Source organism: Mixophyes fleayi, chromosome 3, assembly GCF_038048845.1.
Source record: "Mixophyes fleayi isolate aMixFle1 chromosome 3, aMixFle1.hap1, whole genome shotgun sequence".
Taxonomy (NCBI): Eukaryota; Metazoa; Chordata; class Amphibia; order Anura; family Limnodynastidae; genus Mixophyes; species Mixophyes fleayi.
The window spans coordinates 64,594,636-64,619,437 of record NC_134404.1 but is presented as its reverse complement, the minus strand read 5'-3'; the positions used below and the strand labels follow the sequence as shown (position 1 = coordinate 64,619,437).

Below are 24,802 nucleotides of genomic sequence, written 5' to 3'. Positions count from 1 at the left end.
TCTAATCTCATGATACTAAGTTTAGCTGCCACTGTCTGGAAGTAACCTTGTTCTCACCATGGGATAGGTAAGCTGAGTGATGAGAATAATGCAGACAGGGTGGCTGGTACCAGTGGAGGAGAATGTGTGAGGGGTGGACATGTGGGTGTTAAAGAGATGAGTTGAGGAATATGTTATGGATAAGGGTGGGGCGGTAGAGATGAGGGTTGCAGATAAGTGGTGGGGGTAAATTTGTTATAAAGGTAAAGGGGAAAATGCATTATGGGGTGGCGCATGTATGTCCCAAATGTGATATTACCATACTTAACAATGACATAACCATTTCATTGCCTTTAAATAAGTAAGCAAGTGAAAGAAGTTTAGTGTCAGCTTAGACAGTGGGGTTATCAATGGGAATGTTGAAATCACCTAGTATGAGAGTAGACAGGTCAAAAGATATAAAATAATTGAGCCAGGCAGCAAAGTTGTCAAGGAATTTGGAAACTGGACCTGGGGGGGGAGATAGAAGAGAGAAAGAGAGGGAGGGTTAAGAGTGTATGACTCGTAAAGTGCAGTATGGAGAAAGTAGAATGCCTACTCCACCACCTTGTCTATTTCCAGGTCTGGGAGTGTGGCTGAAGGAGAGCTCCCCCCATAGGAGGGGCGGGGAGGAGATGTAGTGTCAGAGGAGGTCAGCTATGCTTATGTAATGGTAAGGAGGTTGAGGGATTTAGAAATGAATTGATCATGAATGGTTGAAAGTTTGTTTAAAACAGATTTGGCATTCCAGAGTGCACAGGAGAAGGGAAGATTGGTAGTCGAGATATGCAGATAAGGTTGCCGGGATTGGAACTATGGGGTAGAGAGAATTTTTGTGATGGAGCCAGGAGCGTGTGGAGAAAATGGGGGTTTTCTGGAGCCCAGGATTAGGTCAAATGTTACCAGCAGCCACTAGAAGAAGCAAAGGGAGAAAGAGGACATGTGAGGATGAATTGTGTTTGTGAGGAATAGTACTGTTTATGTAGGCTAGTGAGTGTGGTGGATGCAGGAAACAAAACAGTTAACGGGTACAGACTAGGGATGACGGAAATAGTGAAGGGGAAATAATAATAGAGGAGAGAGAAATAGGATGCTGGAGAAAGAAGGAATGCAGCCGCATCTAAGTCATCTTGGAGCACAAAGGACACTTATTCCACCTAATAGTATCGGGAAGGGATTGAGGTGTGGAACGGAAAGATGCATGTAGGCAATGTTCAGTAAGGGCTTTCCTGTGCAGCAACGTCCAAGTCAGGTTCAGGCACATGCTGAAGCTAGTTTTCAGCTGCATCTTTTGCTCCAGCTAGATGGTTAGTCTAAGTCTCGAATACTAGTGATGAAAGCTGAGTTTGAAAGCTGAATACTAGTGATAAAACATGTGTTTGCAGTCAGGAGCAACTGTAAACATGCATACTATGTACAGTACACATTGAGAACAGCCTAATTGTTTTTCATGAAAAAAAAATGAAAACTAAACTTTTTTGTCATTTACATGTTTATTCATTTATATATATTTTTTCATATTATTAACAGATTAGATTCTTTTTTCTTTTACATGCATTCTTTAGTGAGTTTATATTCTACATAGAAATTGTATGTATCCTGCAGTGTCTTGTCTTGTAGAGTAAAGTAAACCTACACCCATAGTCATCGCCGCACAGGGCCGGACTGGCCATCGGGCACTTCTGGCAAATGCCAGAAGGGCCGATGGCTAATTGGGCCGATCCGATGGGGGCACCATGCCCGCCCGAGCAGCGCAGCTCACTGTGCGCTGCTCGGCGGAGGGAGTTCAATGTGATGTGCGGTCATGTGATATTAATCACATGGGACAGCACCTGTCACATGGTGCGCGTCCCATGTGATCACTGGCAACAGCCGCACATCACATTGAGCTCCCTCCGCCGAGCAACAAGGTGAGTGTATATTACTGAGGGGGGGCTGTGTATATTACTGAGGGGGGGCTGTGTATATTACTGAGGGGGGCTGTGTATATTACTGAGGGGGGCTGTGTGTATTACTGAGGGGGGCTGTGTATTACTGAGGGGGGCTGTGTATTACTGAGGTGGGGCTGTGTATATTACTGAGGGGGGCTGTGTATTACTGAGGGGGGCTGTGTGTATTACTGAGGGGGGCTGTGTATATTACTGAGGGGGGATGTGTATATTACTGAGGGGGGGCTGTGTATATTACTGAGGGGGGCTGTGTATATTACTGAGGGGGGCTGTGTATATTACTGAGGGGGGCTGTGTATTACTGAGGGGGGCTGTGTGTATTACTGAGGGGGGCTGTGTATATTACTAAGGGGGGGATGTGTATATTACTGAGGGGGGGCTGTGTATATTACTGAGGGGGGCTGTGTATATTACTGAGGGGGGCTGTGTATTACTGAGGGGGGCTGTGTGTATTACTGAGGGGGGCTGTGTGTATTACTGAGGGGGGGCTGTGTATATTACTGAGGGGGGCTGTGTGTATTACTGAGGGGGGCTGTGTGTATTACTGAGGGGGGCTGTGTATTACTGAGGGGGGCTGTGTGTATTACTGAGGGGGGCTGTGTATTACTGAGGGGGGCTGTGTGTATTACTGAGGGGGGCTGTGTATTACTGAGGGGGGCTGTGTATATTACTGAGGGGGGCTGTGTATATTACTGAGGGGAGCTGTGTATATTACTGAGGGGGGCTGTGTGTATTACTGAGGGGGGCTGTGTATTACTGAGGGGGGTTGTGTGTATTACTGAGGGGGGCTGTGTGTATTACTGAGGGGGGCTGTGTATATTACTGAGGGGGGGCTGTGTATATTACTGAGGGGGGGCTGTGTATATTACTGAGGGGGGCTGTGTATATTACTGAGGGGGGCTGTGTATTACTGAGGGGGGGCTGTGTATATTACTGAGGGGGGCTGTGTATATTACTGAGGGGGGCTGTGTATTACTGAGGGGGGCTGTGTGTATTACTGAGGGGGGCTGTGTATATTACTGAGGGGGGCTGTGTGTATTACTGAGGGGGGCTGTGTATATTACTGAGGGGGGGCTGTGTATATTACTGAGGGGGGCTGTGTATTACTGAGGGGGGCTGTGTATATTACTGAGGGGAGCTGTGTATATTACTGAGGGGGGCTGTGTATTACTGAGGGCGGCTGTGTGTATTACTGAGGGGGGCTGTGTATTACTGAGGGGGGCTGTGTGTATTACTGAGGGGGGCTGTGTATTACTGAGGGGGGCTGTGTGTATTACTGAGGGGGGCTGTGTATTACTGAGGGGGGCTGTGTGTATTACTGAGGGGGGCTGTGTATTACTGAGGGGGGCTGTGTATATTACTGAGGGGGGCTGTGTATATTACTGAGGGGGGACTGTGTATTACTGAGGGGGGCTGTGTATATTACTGAGGGGGGCTGTGTATATTACTGAGGGGGGGCTGTGTATATTACTGAGGGGGGGCTGTGTATATTACTGAGTGGGCTGTGTATATTACTGAGGGGGGGCTGTGTATATTACTGAGGGGGGTTGTGTATATTACTGAGGGGGGCTGTGTATATTACTGAGGGGGGCTGTGTATATTACTGATGGGGGGCTGTGTATATTACTGAGGGGGGACTGTGTATTACTGAGGGGGGCTGTGTGTATTACTGATGGGGGGCTGTGTATATTACTGAGGGGGGCTGTGTATTACTGAGGTGGGGCTGTGTATATTACTGAGGGGGGGCTGTGTATATTACTGAGGGGGGGTTGTGTGTCTCACTGACTCGGGCTGTGTGTATTACTGAGGGGGGCTGTGTGTCTCACTGACTGGGGCTGTGTGTATCTCACTGACTGGGGCCTTTGTTTCACTGAGGGGGGCTGTGATAAATGTATTGTGTTATTATAATGTATGTATGAATGCCCCATGTTGGCCACACCCACAAAACAATGAAGTCACGCCCTTTTCGGTGCTGCCGCTGCGCGGCGGCACAAAGCTTCTTTCATGCTTGAACTGAGGTGGGCCTCTGTATTTTAAATGGCAGGGCTGATTTTTAGTCCCAGTCCGGCCCTGTCGCCGCACCTATCTCTCATCCGCTCCTTGATGACTTCAGGCATCTGATTACTGGACTTACGAGCGTTCTAAAGCAAACCTACATTGCGCTCAGTATGCGTGCCTCATAGAGTGTAAATTGAGAAAATGCATAATGAAGATATGTGAGAGATGTGGATTAGCTATGGTAGGTTACAAGAGTGGGAAGGAACAATTGTTCCAAATTGTGCAGGGCAATGGTGGAAGTGAAGAACACTTTACCACCCCCTGGCTGGGGTTAATAGAGTAGACAGTTTCTGCAGCTCTGACATGAGGAAGACCAGGATGCTGACATTTGGTTGCAGAAGGGCTAGTAGCCAAACAAATATTGCAACATCAATCACAATTAAACTTAGTGGGTAGCTGAACAGATATGGAAACAGCAATGACAGTTTAACTTCAAGGGTCCCACAGCTGAACAGAGATAGCAACAGCAATGACAGATGAGATCAGTGGTTCCAGAAACTGAATAGAGTTGGTAGTTCAGTAGATCCTAAAAGGAGCCTTGTTTTTGATGTGAAGTGAATCCTCAGTGCTACTATGATGTTTGCCAAAAGTATTCAGAAATATCCAATGCTTTATATTTGTGAGAATAAGGAATAGTGGGTCCTGGGGATAGAACTGAGCTAATCTATAGCTTACTCTAACTGCCGTCTGTATGCCACCCAACATGCTTTATCTCCAACATGTCAGATGGAGTTTTATAGCTCATAAGCAAAATAAATGTTGTCAAAAATCAGTTTAGAGGGATTTCTACAAATGGCAGTCTCTGCTGCAGTGTTTGCAGATGAAGCAGACTTGATTAAATTGAATGACATTTTTTGCATGCATGGCTGGCCTAAGTAATGCTAGAGATCCAGGTCCATAACTTCTGATTAATTCACCCAATTGAACCAGGTTAGCTCTAACAGTACAGTAACTGACATTAAATCAGTGGCATTCATTTAAATTGTGTTTGGGGATGCAAGAGTACCAGTGCTTGTAAAAAAATAATTGTTAGAAATGACACTGTCCTTCTACCTTCTCCATCTCATTGTCTTATTTGCTATGTATTTTTAGAATTTAGCTTGTTCCTCTCTGGTAACATCATCTCACCTCTCAACTAGATAGATGTATCCACTGATTGGTACAGTAAGAGATATTGGAGCATTTAGGCAATGCATCTCAAAACATTTTGTTTTTGCACCAGTGTGCCTTCTTGCTCTTCCCAGCAAACATCAAAATGTATACGTACTGGGCCTGAGTCATTAAGGAGAGTAAGACAAAAAAAGGAGTAAATTTTCTCCTGGACAAACCATGTTACAATTGAAGGGGTGTAAATTAATTTATTATTTTGCATGTAAGGAAAATGCTGGCTGCTTTTTCATCTAGCACACAAATACTTGATAGTTTTATTTTTACACTGAAATTTAAAGTTGATCTAGGGCATGCCCTAATCAAACTATAAATCTGTCCTTACATTTTAAATTTAGCTCCCCCTCCAATGCAACATGGTTTTACCACAGTGCAAAGTTACTCCTTTTATTTTGCTTTGCTCTCCTTAATGACTCCGGCCCACTGTCCACACTCAGTAGATGCCTCCTTAATCAAGAAGTGTTCAGACGTGTGTGGAGAGACTGAAAAATCTAAAGATTTAAAAATAATAATCAATAATAATAAAATGTGCAGTGTGCAAACGTGTAACCGTCACATCGAAGTCCAAGCTTCAACCACTTTAGCACCACCTCTTTCATTATACTGCATTTAAAATTTTCTCCTAAAATACTGCTATTGTTATCTTAATTTGTGGTTTCAATTTGTCAAGAGAGTGAGGGAGTCTTTTTATTACATGTGGCATTTGTGTTTAAAGCCTTTCATCATATTCCCCAGAGTGCACCTAGAAATGAGCTTCTTCACCGATGTACAAAATAAATGCAAAAAAAAAATGTGCCATTAAAAGTATAAGATAAGACCCAAAGACCTCAGCTCTAATTTGGTGCAAAATTAATGTCTTTTTTTTGAGTCAAAATTGCCAATGACCCAGTGCACAGCATGGAATGCCCCTAAAACCCCCTTTTTCTTGCTCAATTAATCTCTAACATGAAAACTTGTTTTTGCACTGCACACTTTCTCATGTAGAAAGGAATACCCTTACTTTAGCCACCCCTTTATTGCAAGGCTTCTTTAAAAAGGTAATAATTACACTTGGACTAAGCTTGCAATCTACAATTTTAATTGACTTTTAAGAATGTTAATGACAGGCTTGCAAAAAACTAGCAATTAGCCCCAGACTTAATTTTAATTTCAGACCAGTCATCTGCATCAATAATTTCAAAATTTCCATTTCTCTTAAAATACTGTGTGGTTCAGCTTCAGATATAGCTTGAATTAACCATGAGAGTGAGGGGATATTAGTAGAGATTAGAGATGCTTACTGGCCCCAGTGTTTTGGTTTTGGCTTTGGCTTTGGATCTGGATTAACTTCGGGTTTTGGTTTTGGCAAAACTACCCTTGTGGGATTTGGTTTTGGATCCCTATTTTTTTCTAAAATCCCTTTTTCTTTTTCCGAAAATCACATAATTTGACTCTTTTTTTGTACCTACATTATTATTAACCTCAATAACATTAATTTCCAGTCATTTGAAGTAAATTTTTGTCAAGTGACAAGAACACTACTACTCCTCCTGTTTCTGTATGAACAATGGCACTAAGCAATGATACTGGAGACTGGAGAGTGACAAGAACACCCTGTTTTTGTGTGAGCAATGGCGCTGGATCTCCTGGGGAGGGAGGTACTTATGGAATCCAAAACCCACGACATCCAACAACGCAACAATGATGTTTTGCCTCGATTCAGATCCGAAGACGCGCAAAAGTACCGAACCGGCTCGCAAGCCTACTCGGATCCCCTAAGTTTGGGTTAATAATGATGAAGAGACAAAAAAAGAGCCACATTATGGGGCTTTAGCAAAAAAAAAGAATGGGGATCCAAAACCAAAACACGTGAGGGCAGTTTTGCCATAACCAAAGCCAAAACACAAAGTTAATTCAGATCCAAAACCAAAACATGTCAGTGAACATCTCTAGATATTAGGGGCCACATCGCAAGGGGTGCAAATTAGTTTATTAATTTCATGTATCACACAAATACTTAATAGCTTTATTTCTACACTGAAATTTAAAGTTGATCTAGGACATGCCTTACCCCAACTATAAATATGTGTATCCCCAGATTTTAAATTTAGCCCATGTTGCATTGGAGGGGGGCTTCAACGCAACATAGTTTTGGCGAGGTACAAATTTACTCCTTTTTTAAGCTCTGCTCTCCTTAATGACTCAGGCTCTAGGACTGTATTTATTACACATGTGTTTGAATGCTTTTATTATATTCTACAAAAGCACTTTTCATCCAAATTGCAATTGGAATTTAGAATGTAGACCCCACTAAAAGTTGGTGGTAGTCAGCATATCGATACTGACTACCCCGACACTACTAACCCTGACGTGGAGAGACCGAAGGGCTCCTTCCCCGACCGGCGTGCAGGACGACTTCTGAAGTGATGGATATCCCTGAAGAAGGCGGCGCCGGCTGATGATGTCACAAATAACCGCAACGCAGTCATCGAAGCTGTGAAGGGGGTAATACTTACAATACCCCCTTCACAGCACCGATGATCGTGTCATGGTTATCTGTGATGTCATCAGCTGGCACAGCGGTCATCAGTTCTGTGAAGGGGGTAATACTTACATTACCCCCTTCACAGCACCGATGATCGTGTCATGGTTATCTGTGATGTCATCAGCTGGCACAGCGGTCATCAGTTCTGTGAAGGGGGTAATACTTACATTACCCCCTTCACAGCACCGATGACCGCAACACGGTTATCGGTGACGTGATCAGCTGGCGCTGCCTTCTTCAATGATCGCCATTACTTCCAGTCACAATACACAGAAGTCGTCCTGCACGCTGGTCGGGGAAGGAGCCCTTTGGTCTCTCCACGTCGGGGTAAGTAGTGTCGGAATAATGACTATCATTATTCCGTACCCAACCCCTAAAAGTATAGGTTGAGATCCAATACCTTAGAAGTGGTGGAAAAATCAAATACTTTTGAGGGGGAAAAAAGGCTCTGTGCCCTTCTACAATGCGGTGAATGCGGACTCCTGCTCCTAATATATACTCAGCCAGAAACTTCCCCATTCTGCCAAACTCCACAGACGGTGCAAACTTTTGCACCCCCACACACCCACACATGATGATGGGTGCAATCGGGCAAAAGTGGGCACTTGACACTACATAATAGCGTTTGAATTGCAGCTGTACACTTTTGTAAATGACCCTTAATATCTACAGCTGCTCAATATCAATAAATGTAAACTTTTTATCCCAAATTTGATTGTATAGAATCTGGGCCCTTATATGTTCTTTAGTCTATTTATCTATGGGTTCTTGGAAGACAGACTTCCTTTGGTCCTTTCAATTTGATATAACATATTATATGTTACATGTGAATTTTCTTTGTTTTCTTAGATTTCTGTTGTAATATTACAGTGTGTTAACCTGCAGTAATATGTTTTCTCTTGCAGTCTGGCAACCATATTACAACAATGTTTAAAGCCCTGAAGATATTGGTCGTCTTGCTTCTCTTGGTAGCATTTGGGTTCTTCTATGGAATCACCAACAAGCAGCCTATTTTTTCCTATGTGTCTTTTATATCAGAAGAAAAATTATTTAAAGTTTTGAACTCAAAACTATTTGCAACTAACGAAAATGCCACAGATGTGTTGTCTAATATAACAACAGGAAGTATTTCTTCAAACTCTCCATATCCATTAGACATATTAGAAGGAGGTGACAATATCATATTTCTGGAGACCACAGACAGAATGCCGCCACCTTCACTAGTGCTATGTGCCATTGAGTCAGCAGCTCGTGTGTACAAGGACAGACCCGTGGTCTTCTTCATGAAAGGACTGAATGATGTTAACGCTGAAGCCACAGCAAAGGAATATTTCCCATCCCTGTCATCTTTTAAGAATGTGCATTTCTTTCCTCTGAAAATGGAAGATATTTTAAAAGACACCCCACTTCTCCCCTGGTACACAAAGGTACGTAACATGGCAATGAACTCAGGTGTAATAACATACTGTAAAATCGAACTACACTGTATTGTAGATGCTGTCATATGGATGCATTCAGAACAAACATGCGTTATACATGCAGAGCTGGTTTAAGGCACCCGGGGTACTTAAGACAAGATCTAAAACTAAGAGCATTGTGTCATCATGTCATCATGCACAAGAGAGAGTTACAAGTAGGCGGTGAATATTAAAGAGAGAATCAGACGAATTCATAAAAAGAATAGCTATTTAACATGTATCCAAACTAGAGATGGTCACTGACCCCCGTGTTTTGGTTTTGTATTCGGTTTTGGATCTGGATTACCTTCGTGTTTTGGTTTTAGTTTTGCAAAACCACCCTTGCGTGTTTTGGTTTTGGTTTTGTTTGGTTTTGTTTTGCTATTTTCGAAAAAAATACCATTTGTTTGGTCTAAAATAACCTAATTTAGTGCTCCACCAGTTTCTTAGATAAGTGAGGTAATTCTAAAGCTAATAAATTATGAAAAAAAACAGTTTAATCCCTGGTAGGCCGTCCTTAATTTGATCACTGCAAATGTCTGCAAATTTTGATGTCTGCAAATTATACAGGCAAACCTGGTTCTCTACCTCCTCCATCTTTGATTATTGGCAATGTAGCCATCGTCTTTGGGTGTATATTACACCCTACACTTGTAGTTGAATATTAAAAAAAGCAGCCTGCACAGACTGTGGAACTAGAAAGTAAAATTAAATGGACCACGGTAGTTTGGTGGCTATCTATGCCCCCCACCCCCCGCCCTCCACTTGTAGTTGAATATAAAAAAAGCAGCCTGCACAGACTGTGGAACTAGAAAGTAAAATTAAATGGACCACGGTAGTTTGGTGGCTTACTATGCCCCCCCGCCCTCCACTGTAGTTGAATATGAAAAAAGCAGCCTGCACAGACTGTGGAACTAGAAAGTAAAATTAAATGGATCACGGTAGTTTGGTGGCTATCTATGCCCCCCCCGCCCTCCACTTGTAGTTGAATATAAAAAAGCAGCCTGCACAGACTGTAGAACTAGAAATTTGAATATACAAATAAATGGACAAAGGCAGTTAGGTATCTGTCTGCATCAGACCCCTCCCCCCTATCCACTTGTAGTAAAATAGAAAAAAAAGCAGCCTGCATAGACTGTAGAACTAGAAATTCGAATATACAAAGAAATGGACAAAGGCAGTTTGGTATCTGTCTGCATCAGATCCCCTCTCCACTAGGAGTAAAATAGAAAACTATTCAGCCGTTATATAATCTAGAAAATAAATAGAAATTGAGAAAGGCAATTTGGTATCTGTCTGCATCATAATCATCAACATCCTCATTAGCGCCCTCGTCACCTCCACAAATCTCCCCCTCATCCTCTTCTATTCCCAAAGTGGCATCCTCAATTTGTGTATCAGCGGCTACACTCGGGCTTTTCAGGTACACATCAGCAGAACTGCTGAAAGGGCCCTTCTTTATGGGTACACTAACAGAATGCTCACGATTAGACATCCCACTGTTGGATGGACTCTCCACAGGGATTGGTGTCATTTGTGAATCAGAGCAAACATTATCCTCTAATGCCTTACTGTTATCTTGCAGCTCGGCTTTGACGTGACGCGTAACAGTAGTTGTGCACCAATTGTAGGCTCGGTAACTTTTTGGGATCTGCCACTAATAGCCAAAGGTGAAGGCCTCATTCTCTCTTTGCCACTGCGTGTGTAGAATGGCATGTTGGCAATTTTTTTTTTATCGGCACTTAACTTTTGCTCAGTAACACTTCTTTTTCGCTTCAACACAGTAAAAAAATATTTTGTTTTGTTTTTTGGACTGATTTCGAAACACTCTGTAGTTTGACATCGCCTTGCCCAGATGACGTACTGGGAACACTAACATCAGGACTGGTGACAGAACCTGATTGCTCATTCTGCTCATATGTGGACTGCTTTGAATCCATTCTCAGCCCAAAGCACTTGTAGTGCTAAAAATTATATGGTAAGATACTGCTGACAGATAGGAATTTTGACAGCCAGAAATATTTATGCACAATTAGGGGGGGGCACCCCAAAAGCACTGGGGAGTGCTAACAATTAGTTGGTAGATACTGCTGACAGATAGTAATTTTGACAGCCAGAAATATTTAAGCACAATTATGGGGGACACCCCAAAAGCACTGGGGAGTGCCAAATATTGAAAAGAAAAAAAAACTCTATCCTCCTCTCTTCTCTAGCGATTTTTGTTACAACAATTGGAATAAGAATATTGGATTCTCTGTCCCTGCTCTAATCAGCCTGTGACTACACCCTGCTCTCTCCCTCTGTCAAATGGCGATAGATTGCTGTAAAGGCGTGTATTTATAATCTTGAAGTATCGCGAGAACCGAGCCCCGAGATCCGACGACGTCACGATGACGTTCTGCCTCGATTTGAATTCGGAGCGGGCGGGAGAGTACAGAGCTACTCAGCTCGGTACTCGGATACCCAAAGTTCGGGTGGGTTCGGTTCTCGGGGAACCGAGCCCGCCCATCTCTAATCCAAACATAATAGTGAAAAAATAAAGTGTTTTATATATTATATTACATTTTATTATATTTTATATATTTTTATTACATACACACACACATATATATATATATATACATATATATATATATATATATATATATATATATATATTACAACTACTTACAGCTGCATGCCTCTACTCCAATCCAGTGGTCTCCTTCTGGAAAGCTGGTAAGGTCCACAAAGACGTGAAGGTATGATGGTGGGATGTAATACATATATAATATATATATATGTAAATTGTACAGGCACCTCTGTATAAAACGCATGTAATATAACACCATTGGGTATAAGGCTATAAGCATTGGCACATCCTACACCTACAGCCCACAGTATGACACTAACAGCTCTCCCAGAGGTCTCACCTAGTTTGTTTGCACAACAAAAATCATTTCTTCCACAAACTAAAATACTGTACATTAGAACAATCATCAAAACCCCACATTAAAATGGGTATTCACACCACACATTAAAACTAGCCAAGTCGGCTCGGTACTTTCGCGTGCTCTCAGAATTGAAAATGAGGCAAAACGTCATCGAGTCTCTCGAGTTTTGGATTCTATAAGTACTGCCCTCCAAGGCGATCCAGCGTCATTTCACAGAGGGACACAGAATGGGTAGCACAGTTCTTGACAGTCTCTAGTGCAGTTGGGCAGCGTCATAGGTAGAAAAGAAAGAGGAGGTGTAGCAGTGTTCTTCAAAGTCTCTAGTGACATTCAGGAGAGCTCCATTGCTCCATTGCTATTTTTCATTGCTGAAAATGAAATAATAGGGCTGGCAGGCTTGGTCTTAATCTGCAGTCACATTGTACTGTGTTATCAAATTGGATTCACAGCAGTACACAAAAGACCAGGATGTCACGGGCACTAGGAGTTCTGCCCAGGATTCACCAGTTGACTATGCTTACCAGAGGGGCGGAGTTTGCACAGCGGTCCTCTGGCAGCAGGGTGAATAGTGGAACGTATATAACAGCAGATGGAGAGAGGATGCCAATGGAATTGATGATAGTCAGTGACTTGCAACTATACTGGTAGATGAGTCAGCGACTTGCAGCTATACTGGTAGATGAGTCAGCGACTTGCAGCTATAGTGGAAGGCAGGTTTCAACCACGGAGAGCAGGGTGGACGTGAGCAGGTGAAGGAAGGTAATGGGAGAGTCAGTGATCTGCGTTCAGCAAGTTGTACCACTGCTGTGAATGAAAGACTTGTCCAGGTGCAGGTAGGTAGCGGGAAGTCAGTGATCTGCGTTCAGCAAGTTGTACCACTGCTGTGAAGGGAAGACTTGTCCAGGTGCAGGTAAGTAGCGGGAAGTCAGTGGTCTGCGTTCAGCAAGTTGTACCACTGCTGTGAAGGGAAGACTTGTCCAGGTGCAGGATAAGTGGAGGAATGAATAGAGTCAATAATTGTATAAATACAATGAGAGCACAGAGGAACTTGCTCCAAACAGATATACAGCGTATCAGCTAATAGTCTATGGCGGTATGTACCGCTGCTGAGTAGAGAGGCTTGTACTAAGCAGATATACAGCGTATCAGCTAATAGTCTATAGCGGGTATGGATACCGCTGCTGAGTAGAGAAGCTTGTCCTAAGCAGATATGCAAGGTAACAGTTGAAAGTCAATAGCAAGTAAGCATACCGCTGATGAGTAGAGAAGCTTGTCCACGAGGATATGCAGGCACAGCAGGAGCGCTGAACGGCTGAAGCGGGTATGGGAACCGCAGGTGAGCAGTGCAGGTAATCCAGCAGACAGCTGAGAACACGAGCAGGATACAGAAGTCAGTAGCGGCTATGAGATCCACCGATGAGTGGAGCAGATAATCAGCAGGAAGCTGAAGACACGAGCATGACACAGGAGACACCTTCAGAGACTCACAGGGAATAAGACTCAAGATCAGGCAACGATGTAATGAGCACAGGTGCCTTAAATAAGGAGCCTGATCCACCAATTAGATTAAAAGCAAAGGTCATAAGAGTTCTTGGAGGCTGCGCATGCGCAGTCCATCAAGATGGCGGACGGCCGCGGCTCAGGACAGGCGCCGGCAGGAAGGCTAGAGAACCTTGCACCAGCGCAGAGGCACTCACGGTCCGGTGAGTGACACAGGAGCACCAAGCAGCTGCTGGTACCAGTTATGATGATAGTAATCCCTCTATGTCATTTGTTAAAGCCGATGTTAAAGTGCATAGTTTAAGTCAGGGAAACAAAAATGTACGAAAACACTTTTTACCTCAAGAAAAAAATACCTGTAATCCAGGCAAAGTTATCTGCAGAAAAAAATAAAATTGCCAACATGCCATTCTATACACGCAGTGGCAAAGAAATAGTGAGGCCTTCTCCTCTCTCTATGAGTGCGAGTTCTGCAACTGTCACTGAGGCATCTTCTTGCAAGGTCAGTCATGTCCAAGCAAGACCTTGTCATTCGGACTCCAAAACTGGTGTCCAAATACTTTTAGGTGTAAAAGCCGAGCTGGAAGAAAACAGTAAGGCATTAGAAGAAAATGAATGTTCAGATTCAGAAATGACACAAATCCCTGAGGAGAGTCTATCCACGAGTGCTATGTGTAATCCTGACCTTTCTGATAGCGGAGCCATAAAGAAGGCCCCTTTCAGCATTTCTGCAGATGTGTGCATGAACAGCCCAAGTGTAGACGGTGATACACAAATTGAGAATGCCACTTTGGAATTGCAACAGGATGAGGGGGATATTTGTGTAGCTGACGAGGGCGCTAATGAGGATGTTGATGAGGATGGTGTTGTTTGTGTAAGTCCTGCACCAGTGGAAGCAGTTCTTGCACGTGATAAGAAGAAGCCAGTGTCATGCCTGGATATAAGACCAAAAAATCCACCTCTTATGTGTGGAATTATTTTTACCCAAATCCTGTTTGGGTAAAAACAGTTGTCTAGCCATTTGTAGCATTTGTAAAGCCACAGTAATGTAAGCATGGATGTCTAAATAGACGTGTATATGTATTACCTTCCACTTTGCTGCTGTTTCATCAGTATTGCACAAAGTGTTTGTAATCTGCACTTTATATCAAAGGTACCTAACTATATTATAATTTTTTGGGAATTGGGGCTGATTCGAAGCTCAGTGATGAACTTGCTTTCTGTTGTGGATTACAATGGCTCTTTTTAGTGCATTGTCTGACACCCTGGATTGGTCTGGGTCTGATAAAAGCACGCATCCCGGGAGGGGGTCAGCGCTCGCCGCCATGTAATAGCTGTAGATTTACCACAGTTATCCCAGGAACAGGAGGAGCGATCAAATGAACCATAACTGATTTCATGATCCAAGAACAATTCCATCTTGCACCACTTTTCTTTCTGCCACTGCTGTGTGGCAATGTTTCCTAGATGTGCTATGAACTACCGTGTGTTTGAGTCATTTGTGTCAAAGTGTATGAAAATAATATTGTGACTGGTGAGATGGTCAAAATTGACTGCAAATTACTTGAAATTAATGTTATTGAGGTTAATAAATGTGGGGGGCAAAAAAAACAAAATTATGTGATTTTAGCAAAACAAATAGGGATGTTAGAAAAAAAATAGGGATCCAAAACCAAAACCAATATCTAATTAAAACTAGCAATGATACCGCACACTAAAACTATAAATGATACCGCACACTAAAATTAACAATGATACCGCACATTAAAAATACCATTGATAACCACTTAAAAACTAGTAAAGATACCGCACACTAAAAATATCATTGATAACGCACATTAAAGCTAGCAATGAAATGATACCGCACATTAAAACTAACATAAAAAATAAACATTGATAACATACCACCAATTTTGACTATATATGTCTGTGTATACATGTGTGTAGCTATGTATGACAATAATTGTGGCGAATTAAGCACTTATTCTAATGTTGCAACAATACAAGATTGCAGAAAATATTGTGTTCTGCCTGAACATCTAATATTTGCTTTTATATAAATGTATAGTTATGTCCTCATTATGAGAGAATGCTGTTATTGTTGCAGATTGCACTTCTTTCATACACTGTCCATAGGCACAGTGATTTCTTTATGGAATAATAACATTATATCAGACTATGCAGTTATATCAGCATACAGACAGAATACATCATGCATGTAACATCAACATGAGAAGAAACTAGAAAATTATTTTGTACAACAGAGTACATAACTATAATACAGAGTGGCAATACAACCCCCATTTAGGAACAGTTCCTCCTGTCGTTCCCCCAGTGTAATCACTCAAGCAACATTAAGTCTGAATCTGTTGCTATATCTCAACACCACTTCTCAACAGATGAGGCTTAATCCACTAGACCCATATTTATGGATAGTCTGTGATGTCATTCTCCAGCTAATGGACTAGCCCCTCTGCCCTTTTGCTCACCACATTCTCCTGCTCTATTCCAAGAACTTCCAATCTATCAGGTTGTAGACTTTTTGGTAGGTCAGATATTCCTTCCCTGGATGTGGATCCACATATATTGACTGCGGTGGCTTTATATGAGAGGCGCACAGGTGCTTTACTTTTGTTTTCTCTAGTTCAGCACCTTACTTCATCAGCCATGCTCTCTTCACCTTTGGTATCTGGTTTACAGTTGAATTCAATGTCTTGTTCAGTGGCTGTCTTGCTTGTGTTTTTGGCGTTTGTGCTCTCTTCTTTATTTGGATCTTCTGGGATCATCATTTCATGTCTCAGTCCCTCAACAAATGTTACACTATTGCTTATAGTCATTTTTTTCTGCATTTGGATGTAAGATTCTGTATCCTTTGTAACATTCGCTGTAAACAGCAAGAATTCCTTCCACCTGGTTCTACAGTTTACTGAGTCTTTCCACGGGAATGAAGATAAATACTTTACGCCCGAAAACTCTACTAGTGAAAGTTTAAATAAAGAAGTTCCTAAAGCGCTCCACTATCAACTGCAGCCCATATAGTTCTTAAAAAAAACATACACCAGTTTAACATACATATAACAATAATAACTAAAAAAAATTAAGCACTGTAAAAATCTCTTATTCGATTCACATAAAACATTAACAAAAATATATTTAAAGTCATTAAATGTTGTTTGCAGATCTTCTGTTTCTCCAACAAATTTCTAAAGTGCGGTATACAAAAACAGAAAAAAACACAATAATAGTGCAACACTTTTTGTACCAATAGTGTCCAAAATCCTTAATAGCTCAATCTCAATCAGGATCAAAGTTTCCAAGTGTGATAATCCCTCTAGTGTTGGAAAACGTACTAGAAGTCTTCTTTAACTTTTGCCTTTGAGAAGATAATCTTTTTAATGATGTTTGTGAAACCACTTTCGAAATGTGCTGCCCGCTAGAAATTTTCTTTTACTGTAGATTCTGTGTTATTCTTTCCTCTTAGTCCCTCTTTGCTAAGTCCAGACTTTCCAACTTTCATCTGTCAACTTCCTGGGAGATATGGGGGACAGGTGGGCGTGTGGGGGTGGGGCTTAGCGAATTGAGTCATTGTGGCCCTTATACATGTGTCTGGGCTTCTTATACTTGTGTCTAGGCCACTAATCTGTTGCAGATTGCGCTACATTAATAACTTTATATCAGACTATGCAGTTATATCAGCATACAGACAGAACACATCTTGCATGTAACATCAGCATGAGAAGAAACTAGAAGATTCTTTGTACAAGAGAATAAAATACTATAATACAAAGTGACAACACAATAACACATATAGGAACAACTCCACCTGCAGTCCCTCCAATGTAATCACTCATGCAACATTAAGACTGAATCTGTTGCTATATCTCAACAGATACAAGGTGTACTAACTTTTAAAATATGCTTTAAATAAATGTTTTAAGTATACATTAGGAACCAGTTTATTTAATAAAAAATTCTGCCATATTTGTAATCGTAATTTTAAATATCTTTTTATCATTTACTTGAGAAAGAAAATGTCCTTATTAAAGGAGAAATAAACATGTATTTCTGCATTAAGAGACTGTTTACTGCTTGGAGATGATGATATTTTGTGACTCCAGTATCTCTTACCCTCATGTGGTGTCCTGTGAAGTAGGGAACCAAGGGCTGTCCTGCACTGCTGCTGCTCTGGGCCGTCTGTTCAGAGCATTGCTGATGTCATGAGCATAAATCACCTGTGCTATTGGTAATGGAGGGTGGGATGTAGGGATGGGGAAAGGAAGCGTGAAGGGCATATGTGACAAGCTAGAATAGTAGTGGAGCATGTGTTACAATATGAGGGTAGGGAGAGCATATGTGACAATAGGAGGGAGGCTGCGGTGGGGTGGGGTATGAATTATCGATGAGAAGAATAGACACTAAAATGGTCATGGGTATTATAACGTCATGTAGTAAATGTAGACTTACAGAAAAAAGTCAATGCCGGAAGTCTGATTCTCATCACTTATCCTGCCGACAGTGAGATTGCTGGTCTTAAGGGGACGATGCAACCAACTGATGCAGGGATAAGGTACAACTGTTAATACAAAAGCTAAAATAAAAAGTGTAGAGGTGGTTTTATAAACACTATTAACTTTGGCAGCAGTACAGTTAATAATGTTTATAAGACAGACTCCTACCATCAGTCCTATGTCATGCCAACAGTAAAGCATCCTGAGACCATTCCTGTGTGGGGTTGTTTTCAGCCAAGGGAGTGGGCTCACTCACAATTTTGCCTAAGAACACAGCTATGAATAAAGAATGGTTCAAAACATCCTTCAAGAGCAACTTCTCCCAACCATCCAAGTACAGTTTGATGATGAACAAGGCCCTTTCCAGCATGATGGGGCACCTTGCCACAAGGCAAAAGTGATAACTAAAAGGCTCGGGGATCAAAACATCAAAATTTTGGGTCCATGACCAGGAAACACCCTCAGAACTTTATCCCATTGAGAACCTCTGATCAATTCTCAAGAGGCGGGTGGACAAACAAAGACCCACAAATTCTGACAAACTCCAAGCATTGATTAGGCAAGAATGGGCGGCCATCAGTCAGTATGTGGCCTAGAAGTTGATTGACAGCATGCCAGGGCGAATTGCAGAGGTTTTCAAAAAGAAGGGTCAACACTGCTGATATTGACTCTTTGCATAAACTTAATGTAATTGTCAATAAAAGCCTTTGACATTTATGAAATGCTTGTAATTTTACTTCTGTATAACATAGCAACATCTGACAAAAAGGTCTAAAAACACTGAAGCAGCAAATTTTGTGAAAACCAATATTTGCGTCATTCTCAAAACTTTTGGCCATGACTGTACATCCCTGTTGTCGGAATTCTACTCATTGGTATATGACTACCACTGGGCTGGGGGGACACATATCAAATGCACTGAAATGAAATGAGAAGTGTTCAAAATAATGCATAGCAGTTTCTACAAAGCAATTAAAAACACAAAAATGTATTGTCTCAGTTGGTAGAATAATTTTTATTTCCCCCTCTGTTTACATAACAACAGTATCCACTATCTGTTTACTATTTTCCTTTCTTTATAAAATACTGACACTTATCTGAGTTTTCATTTTACTTGCAGGTCAATCCAAAAGCAGAAATCCACTGGACCCATATCAGTGCTGATGCCTGTAGGTTGGCTCTGATGTGGAAATATGGCAGCCTTTATATGGACACTGACACTATCTCAATTCGGACCATCCCACATAAGAACTTTCTGGCTGGAGAATCTAATCAGATTTCTAGCAATGGTGTCTTTGGGTTCACTTCCCATGATTATTTCAACTGGAAAAGTATGATAGATTTTGCTCAAAATTATAATGGCCAAATATGGGGACAACAAGGACCACTTCTCTTTACCCGCATTCTAAAACAGTACTGTGTCTTACCTAACTTTAAGAGTGTTGAAGATATAACATGTGGAAATATCACCTTCTTACATCCTGACCGGTTTTATCCTCTTCGAGACGCATCTTGGAAAAGGTATCATGAGGTGTGGGAAACATTGCCAACTTTCAATGACTCTTATGCATTGCACCTGTGGAATTACATGGGCCGTGGGAAATTAATTATGATTCCTGGTAGTAACACATTGGTGGAACATCTCTACAAACAGCATTGTCCTTCTACATATGCAGAGATGATAAGGAAATAGAAGGGTGTAGTACCTATTAACGGTACTGACTACCCCGACAAAGAAGAGGACCTGAAAAAAATCCTACTTACCAGGATGCAGATGTCTTCAGGGACCCAGCTGTCATTGATGCAATGTAAGTATTATTTTAGGGATTATGAGTATTAGGTTTAGACAGGTAAGGTTAGGGTTAACCCTAACCCTAATCCTAACTCTAACCCCTAAATAAATGAATGACAGCTGGGTCCGTGAATGACAGCTGGGTCTGTCCATTGCAGTTTTAAGACAAGTCACGTTTTCTTTTGACATCATCTAACACAGTCGGCAACACACCAAGTCGTCCCCTGAAGACATTTGCATCTCGGTAAGTAGGATTTTTTTCAGGTCGCTGCAGTATCAAGTCAGTGTCCTCCTGTCGTCCTCTTCGTTGTCGGGGTAGTCGGTACTGTTAAACTGACTACCACCGAATTAGAAAATGTGGAGCTATGTCACAGCTATAACATTCATAGTAATTTACATATAGGTGATGTGTCAAACTAAGGATTAACAGTATCCATGTACTGAATTTATGCAGGTAACCCAATGATTTACAGGGCCTGCATCATTAAGGAGAGCAAAGCATAAAAAATGAGTAACTGTGCACCTGGGCAAATCCATGTTGCATTAAAGGGGGAGGTAAATTTAATATGTAGGGACAGATTTATAGTTTGGGTAGGGCATGCCCTTGAACAACTTTAAATTTCAGTGTAAAAATAAAGCTAACAGATATCTGTGTGCTACATGACAAACAGTCAGTATTTAAGTTATGTGCAAAATAATAAACTAATTTGCACAGCTTGCATTGTAACATGGTTTATCCAGGAGCAAATTTACGCCATTATTTTGCTTTGCTCTGCTTAATGACTCTGTCCCACATTGTTTATAAGTGTATTTTGATTAATGAAGGCACAATACATGTACATATTCTAGCGCTAAGCATTATTCTTATACAGATATTAGTTTCTCTATATACTACATTCTAGTCTCTTCCTTTGTCAAGTGAAACCTTGGTCTCACATATCCCACGCAATAAGGGGACTTGAATTTGTGGGAGTTTGAATTATACTTTGATTAGGCACCTCTGGTGTTAGTGATAATGAATATGTCTTTGTTTTTCTGTAAGTTAAATGTTGGGTGATCATCTTTCCTTGTAGGATTGTACTAACTCTCCTTGTAGTTTATAACTATACTCCATGTGGATCCCTGTGCCTTCAAATGGGTTCTTCTTAAACCTGTAGAGGGGACAATTCTACACTCCAGCCCAGTAAGTAGCTGCAAATTTGCATGCACACTAAAATAAATTACCTTACATCAGGATTAAGTGGGATGGGTGTGGGGACTATCATTTGTGCAATATGACTGCTCAAAACTTCAGTTTTATATACTGCATATGTGCATTCCAGAGAACACACAAATCTGTGAATTAGCAGCTCTGCCATTTTGTAAGACCAAACTCACTCCGTGATAATGATGAATCTTGAACTAACCACAGGAAGCGATGGCACACCATGTATGTATTCACCATCACACATCACCATTTATTTTATATAGTGCCACTAATTCTGCAGCACTGAGAGCTCACTCACATCAGTCCCTGCCCCATTGGGGCTTACAGTATAAAACCCCTATAACACACATAGACTAGGGTCAATTTGTTAGCAGCCAATTAACCTGTGGGAGGAAACCAGAGCATCTGGAGAAAACCCACGCAAACACGGGGAGAACATACAAACTCCTCACAGATAAGGTCATGGTCGGGAATTTAACTCATGACGTCAGTGCTGTAAGGTAGAAGTGCTAACCACTACGCCCCGTGCTGCCAAAGGTATGCATCTATTATTAGTATTGCTTCAAGGATTTTGAGTGGAAGAGTTTCAATAGTTTTCTTAAATTTTGATATATGAGTAAGTATCAGAAGCCTTATTCGGTCATGTTAAACTGTAAGGTATTTTGTCTAGGAGATATATATATATATATATATATATATATATATATATATATATATATATCATCATCATCATTTATTTATATAGCGCCACTAATTCCGCAGCGCTGTACAGAGAACTCATTCACATCAGTCCCTGCTCCATTGGAGCTTACAGTCTAAATTCCCTAATACAGACACACACTCACACACAAACAGACAGGGAGACAGACAGAGAGGGAGAGACTAGGGTCAATGTCTGGAAAGCAGCCAATTAACCTACCAGTATGTTTTTGGAGTGGAAACCGGAGAAAGGAAACTGGAGCACCCGGAGGAAACCCACGCAAACACAGGGAGAACATTCAAACTCCACACAGATAAGGCCATGTTCGGGAATTGAAAAGGCAGAAGTGCTAACCACTAGGCCACTGTGCAATATATATGTGTATATATATATATATATATATATATACATATACAAGTTAACCCGTGCATGATACTCATGCATTCTAGTCAAATCAAGCTACTTAAGGTGTTAAAAAGGTTGTCATCTTCATCGCCACACACACACACGCCACTAGGCTTTTATATATTAGATAATGCTAAGAATTTAGTAGGTCAGTGTAGTATATAACTCCGCCCAGCAGGTGGCGCTGCAGCTTGAGCACTCTGTCACCCGGTAGTTTTTTCCACACACACACTAACACAGCATGTGTGTTCATGAGGTAAAATTACCTCACGAAAATGAGTTTGAGCCCTCAACTCGTAAATTTAGCCTTTACTACCCCTACCACGGGGGGAAGGGAGGATGATGGAAGTTAACTGACTTCACTATTATAATTTTTTTGTCAAATAATGTCAGTATACCAAATTTTAGGTCAATTGGATGAGCCCTTTCTGAGAAAATAGTTTTTTCCACACACGCACATACTAACACACGCCGCTAGGCTTTTATATATTAGAAGATAATGCTAAGAATTTAGTAGGTCAGTGTAGTATATAACTCCGCCCAGCAGGTGGCGCTGCAGCTTGAGCACTCTGTCACCTGGTAGTTTTTTCCACACACACACACACACACACTAACACACGCCGCTAGGCTTTTATATATTTTATATATATATATATATATATATATATATATATATATATATATATATATATATATTACTAGAACAAAGCACAGGCGGGGCGCCTCATAGTGTTATACCAGGACAACAAGGAACAAAATATGTATATATATGCGTACCGTCAGGTAAAGATGTATAATCTAGACTTGAGTGGATCCTCTTAGGGAGTAGTAACACTGGATCTCAACTCAGGAACAATCCAAAGGCGTGGAAAAAGGCAAACATAGTATAATATTGTAATGCAAAAGATAATGCACCACGTGAAACACCACAGAATATTCAAAAGGGTGTGATATTCAAGAATGCACCAGGGTATATATATAGAACAGCGTAGCCCAGGAAAACACACACCACTTTATGTGTAGGTAATAATTCATATGCGTACCAGAAATATGAGCATAATAGCCAAAAGATGTTTTCTTTATAAGCAGCTGTATCTCATACAATGGATACCCAGGGATATGGGCATAATAGCCAGAAGATGTTTTCTTTAAAAGCAGCTGTATCTCGTGCAATGGACACCTGAAACCAGGAACAGAAACACATGCAGGTAATCCAGGAACAGACACATGAGCAGGCTAGGAACTTCAATGACCAGTTCCTAGCCTGCTCATGTGTCTGTTCCTGGATTACCTGCATGTGTTTCTGTTCCTGGTTTCAGGTGTCCATTGCACGAGATACAGCTGCTTTTAAAGAAAACATCTTCTGGCTATTATGCCCATATCCCTGGGTATCCATTGTATGAGATACAGCTTCTTATAAAGAAAACATCTTTTGGCTATTATGCTCATATTTCTGGTACGCATATGAATTATTACCTACACATAAAGTGGTGTGTGTTTTCCTGGGCTACGCTGTTCTATATATATACCCTGGTGCATTCTTGAATATCACACCCTTTTGAATATTCTGTGGTGTTTCACGTGGTGCATTATCTTTTGCACTACAATATTATACTATGTTTGCCTTTTTCCACGCCTTTGGATTGTTCCTGAGTTGAGATCCAGTGTTACAACTCCCTAAGAGGATCCACTCAAGTCTAGATTATACATCTTTACCTGACGGTACGCATATATATACATATTTTGTTCCTTGTTGTCCTGGTATAACACTATGAGGCGCCCCGCCTGTGCTTTGTTCTAGTGACTATTTTCTTCTGGATTGACCATCTGGATACAGGCTTATACGTGGCTGCCACTCACACATGAGTGAAGTGATTGTGGACTACTAATTATTATATTTGATACTATATAGTATTGTGAACCTCTATATATAATACTAACTGATGTGGTAGATAGCGCCAGTGTATATCTATTGTTGTGGTTATATATATATATATGTATGTGTATTTGTTTGTGTATATAATATAGGGTGTGGTGTTTTCACAGTAACTTCCTTTAAAATTGTAAGACTACTGACTATCAGACTAATTAATATAGGTCTTGACAGGAGTCACCATTCTCACACTTAGAACTTTCCAATGAGTGGCCCCATCTATCCTTTTATGTTGAACTCTGCCAACTCCATTGACCTCGAAAATAGTAGGTGTTTTCTTGTCCTGGTCTCCCTCTCCATTAGCAACCATTAGCTCTACGTGATCTTGCCTCCCCCATCCCTGTTTCCTCCCCAGTCTATCCTCCTTTTTCCTTGTACACCTCTTATTCTTGATTTTGTTTGAAAAAAGTTGACCTTGTATTTTGCATTCTTTTCTGTCATTGTATCAGCATAACATATGTAACTTTTACCTTTGTCTGTTGAAAATAAAATGTTTAAAAAAAATTGCTCTTTCTGTTTAGACAATAAGTCAATTAAATAGACTCTAGGATATATCTGGGTAGAAAGTGTATGTACATGTGTATACCAGAATCTCAAGTTTAAAATACCTATTATACGTAGAAATGGTTTTCATTATGTTTTGTCTAAGGT

At 41.2% G+C, this 24,802-nt stretch overlaps 1 protein-coding gene across 1 annotated transcript in view; it reads left to right on the top strand.

The window, feature by feature from the left end:
• Positions 1–19,852, top strand: part of LOC142142664 (alpha-1,4-N-acetylglucosaminyltransferase-like) — a 76,856-nt gene extending 57,004 nt beyond the window's left edge. The window contains exons 2-3 of the mRNA XM_075200524.1: positions 8,622–9,143; positions 19,235–19,852. Of these exons, the coding sequence (XP_075056625.1) occupies positions 8,643–9,143; positions 19,235–19,807 (1,074 nt within the window). The 5' untranslated portion in view covers positions 8,622–8,642 and the 3' untranslated portion in view covers positions 19,808–19,852. The remainder of the gene's footprint in view (positions 1–8,621; positions 9,144–19,234) is intronic.
• Positions 19,853–24,802: the final 4,950 nt, after the last annotated feature.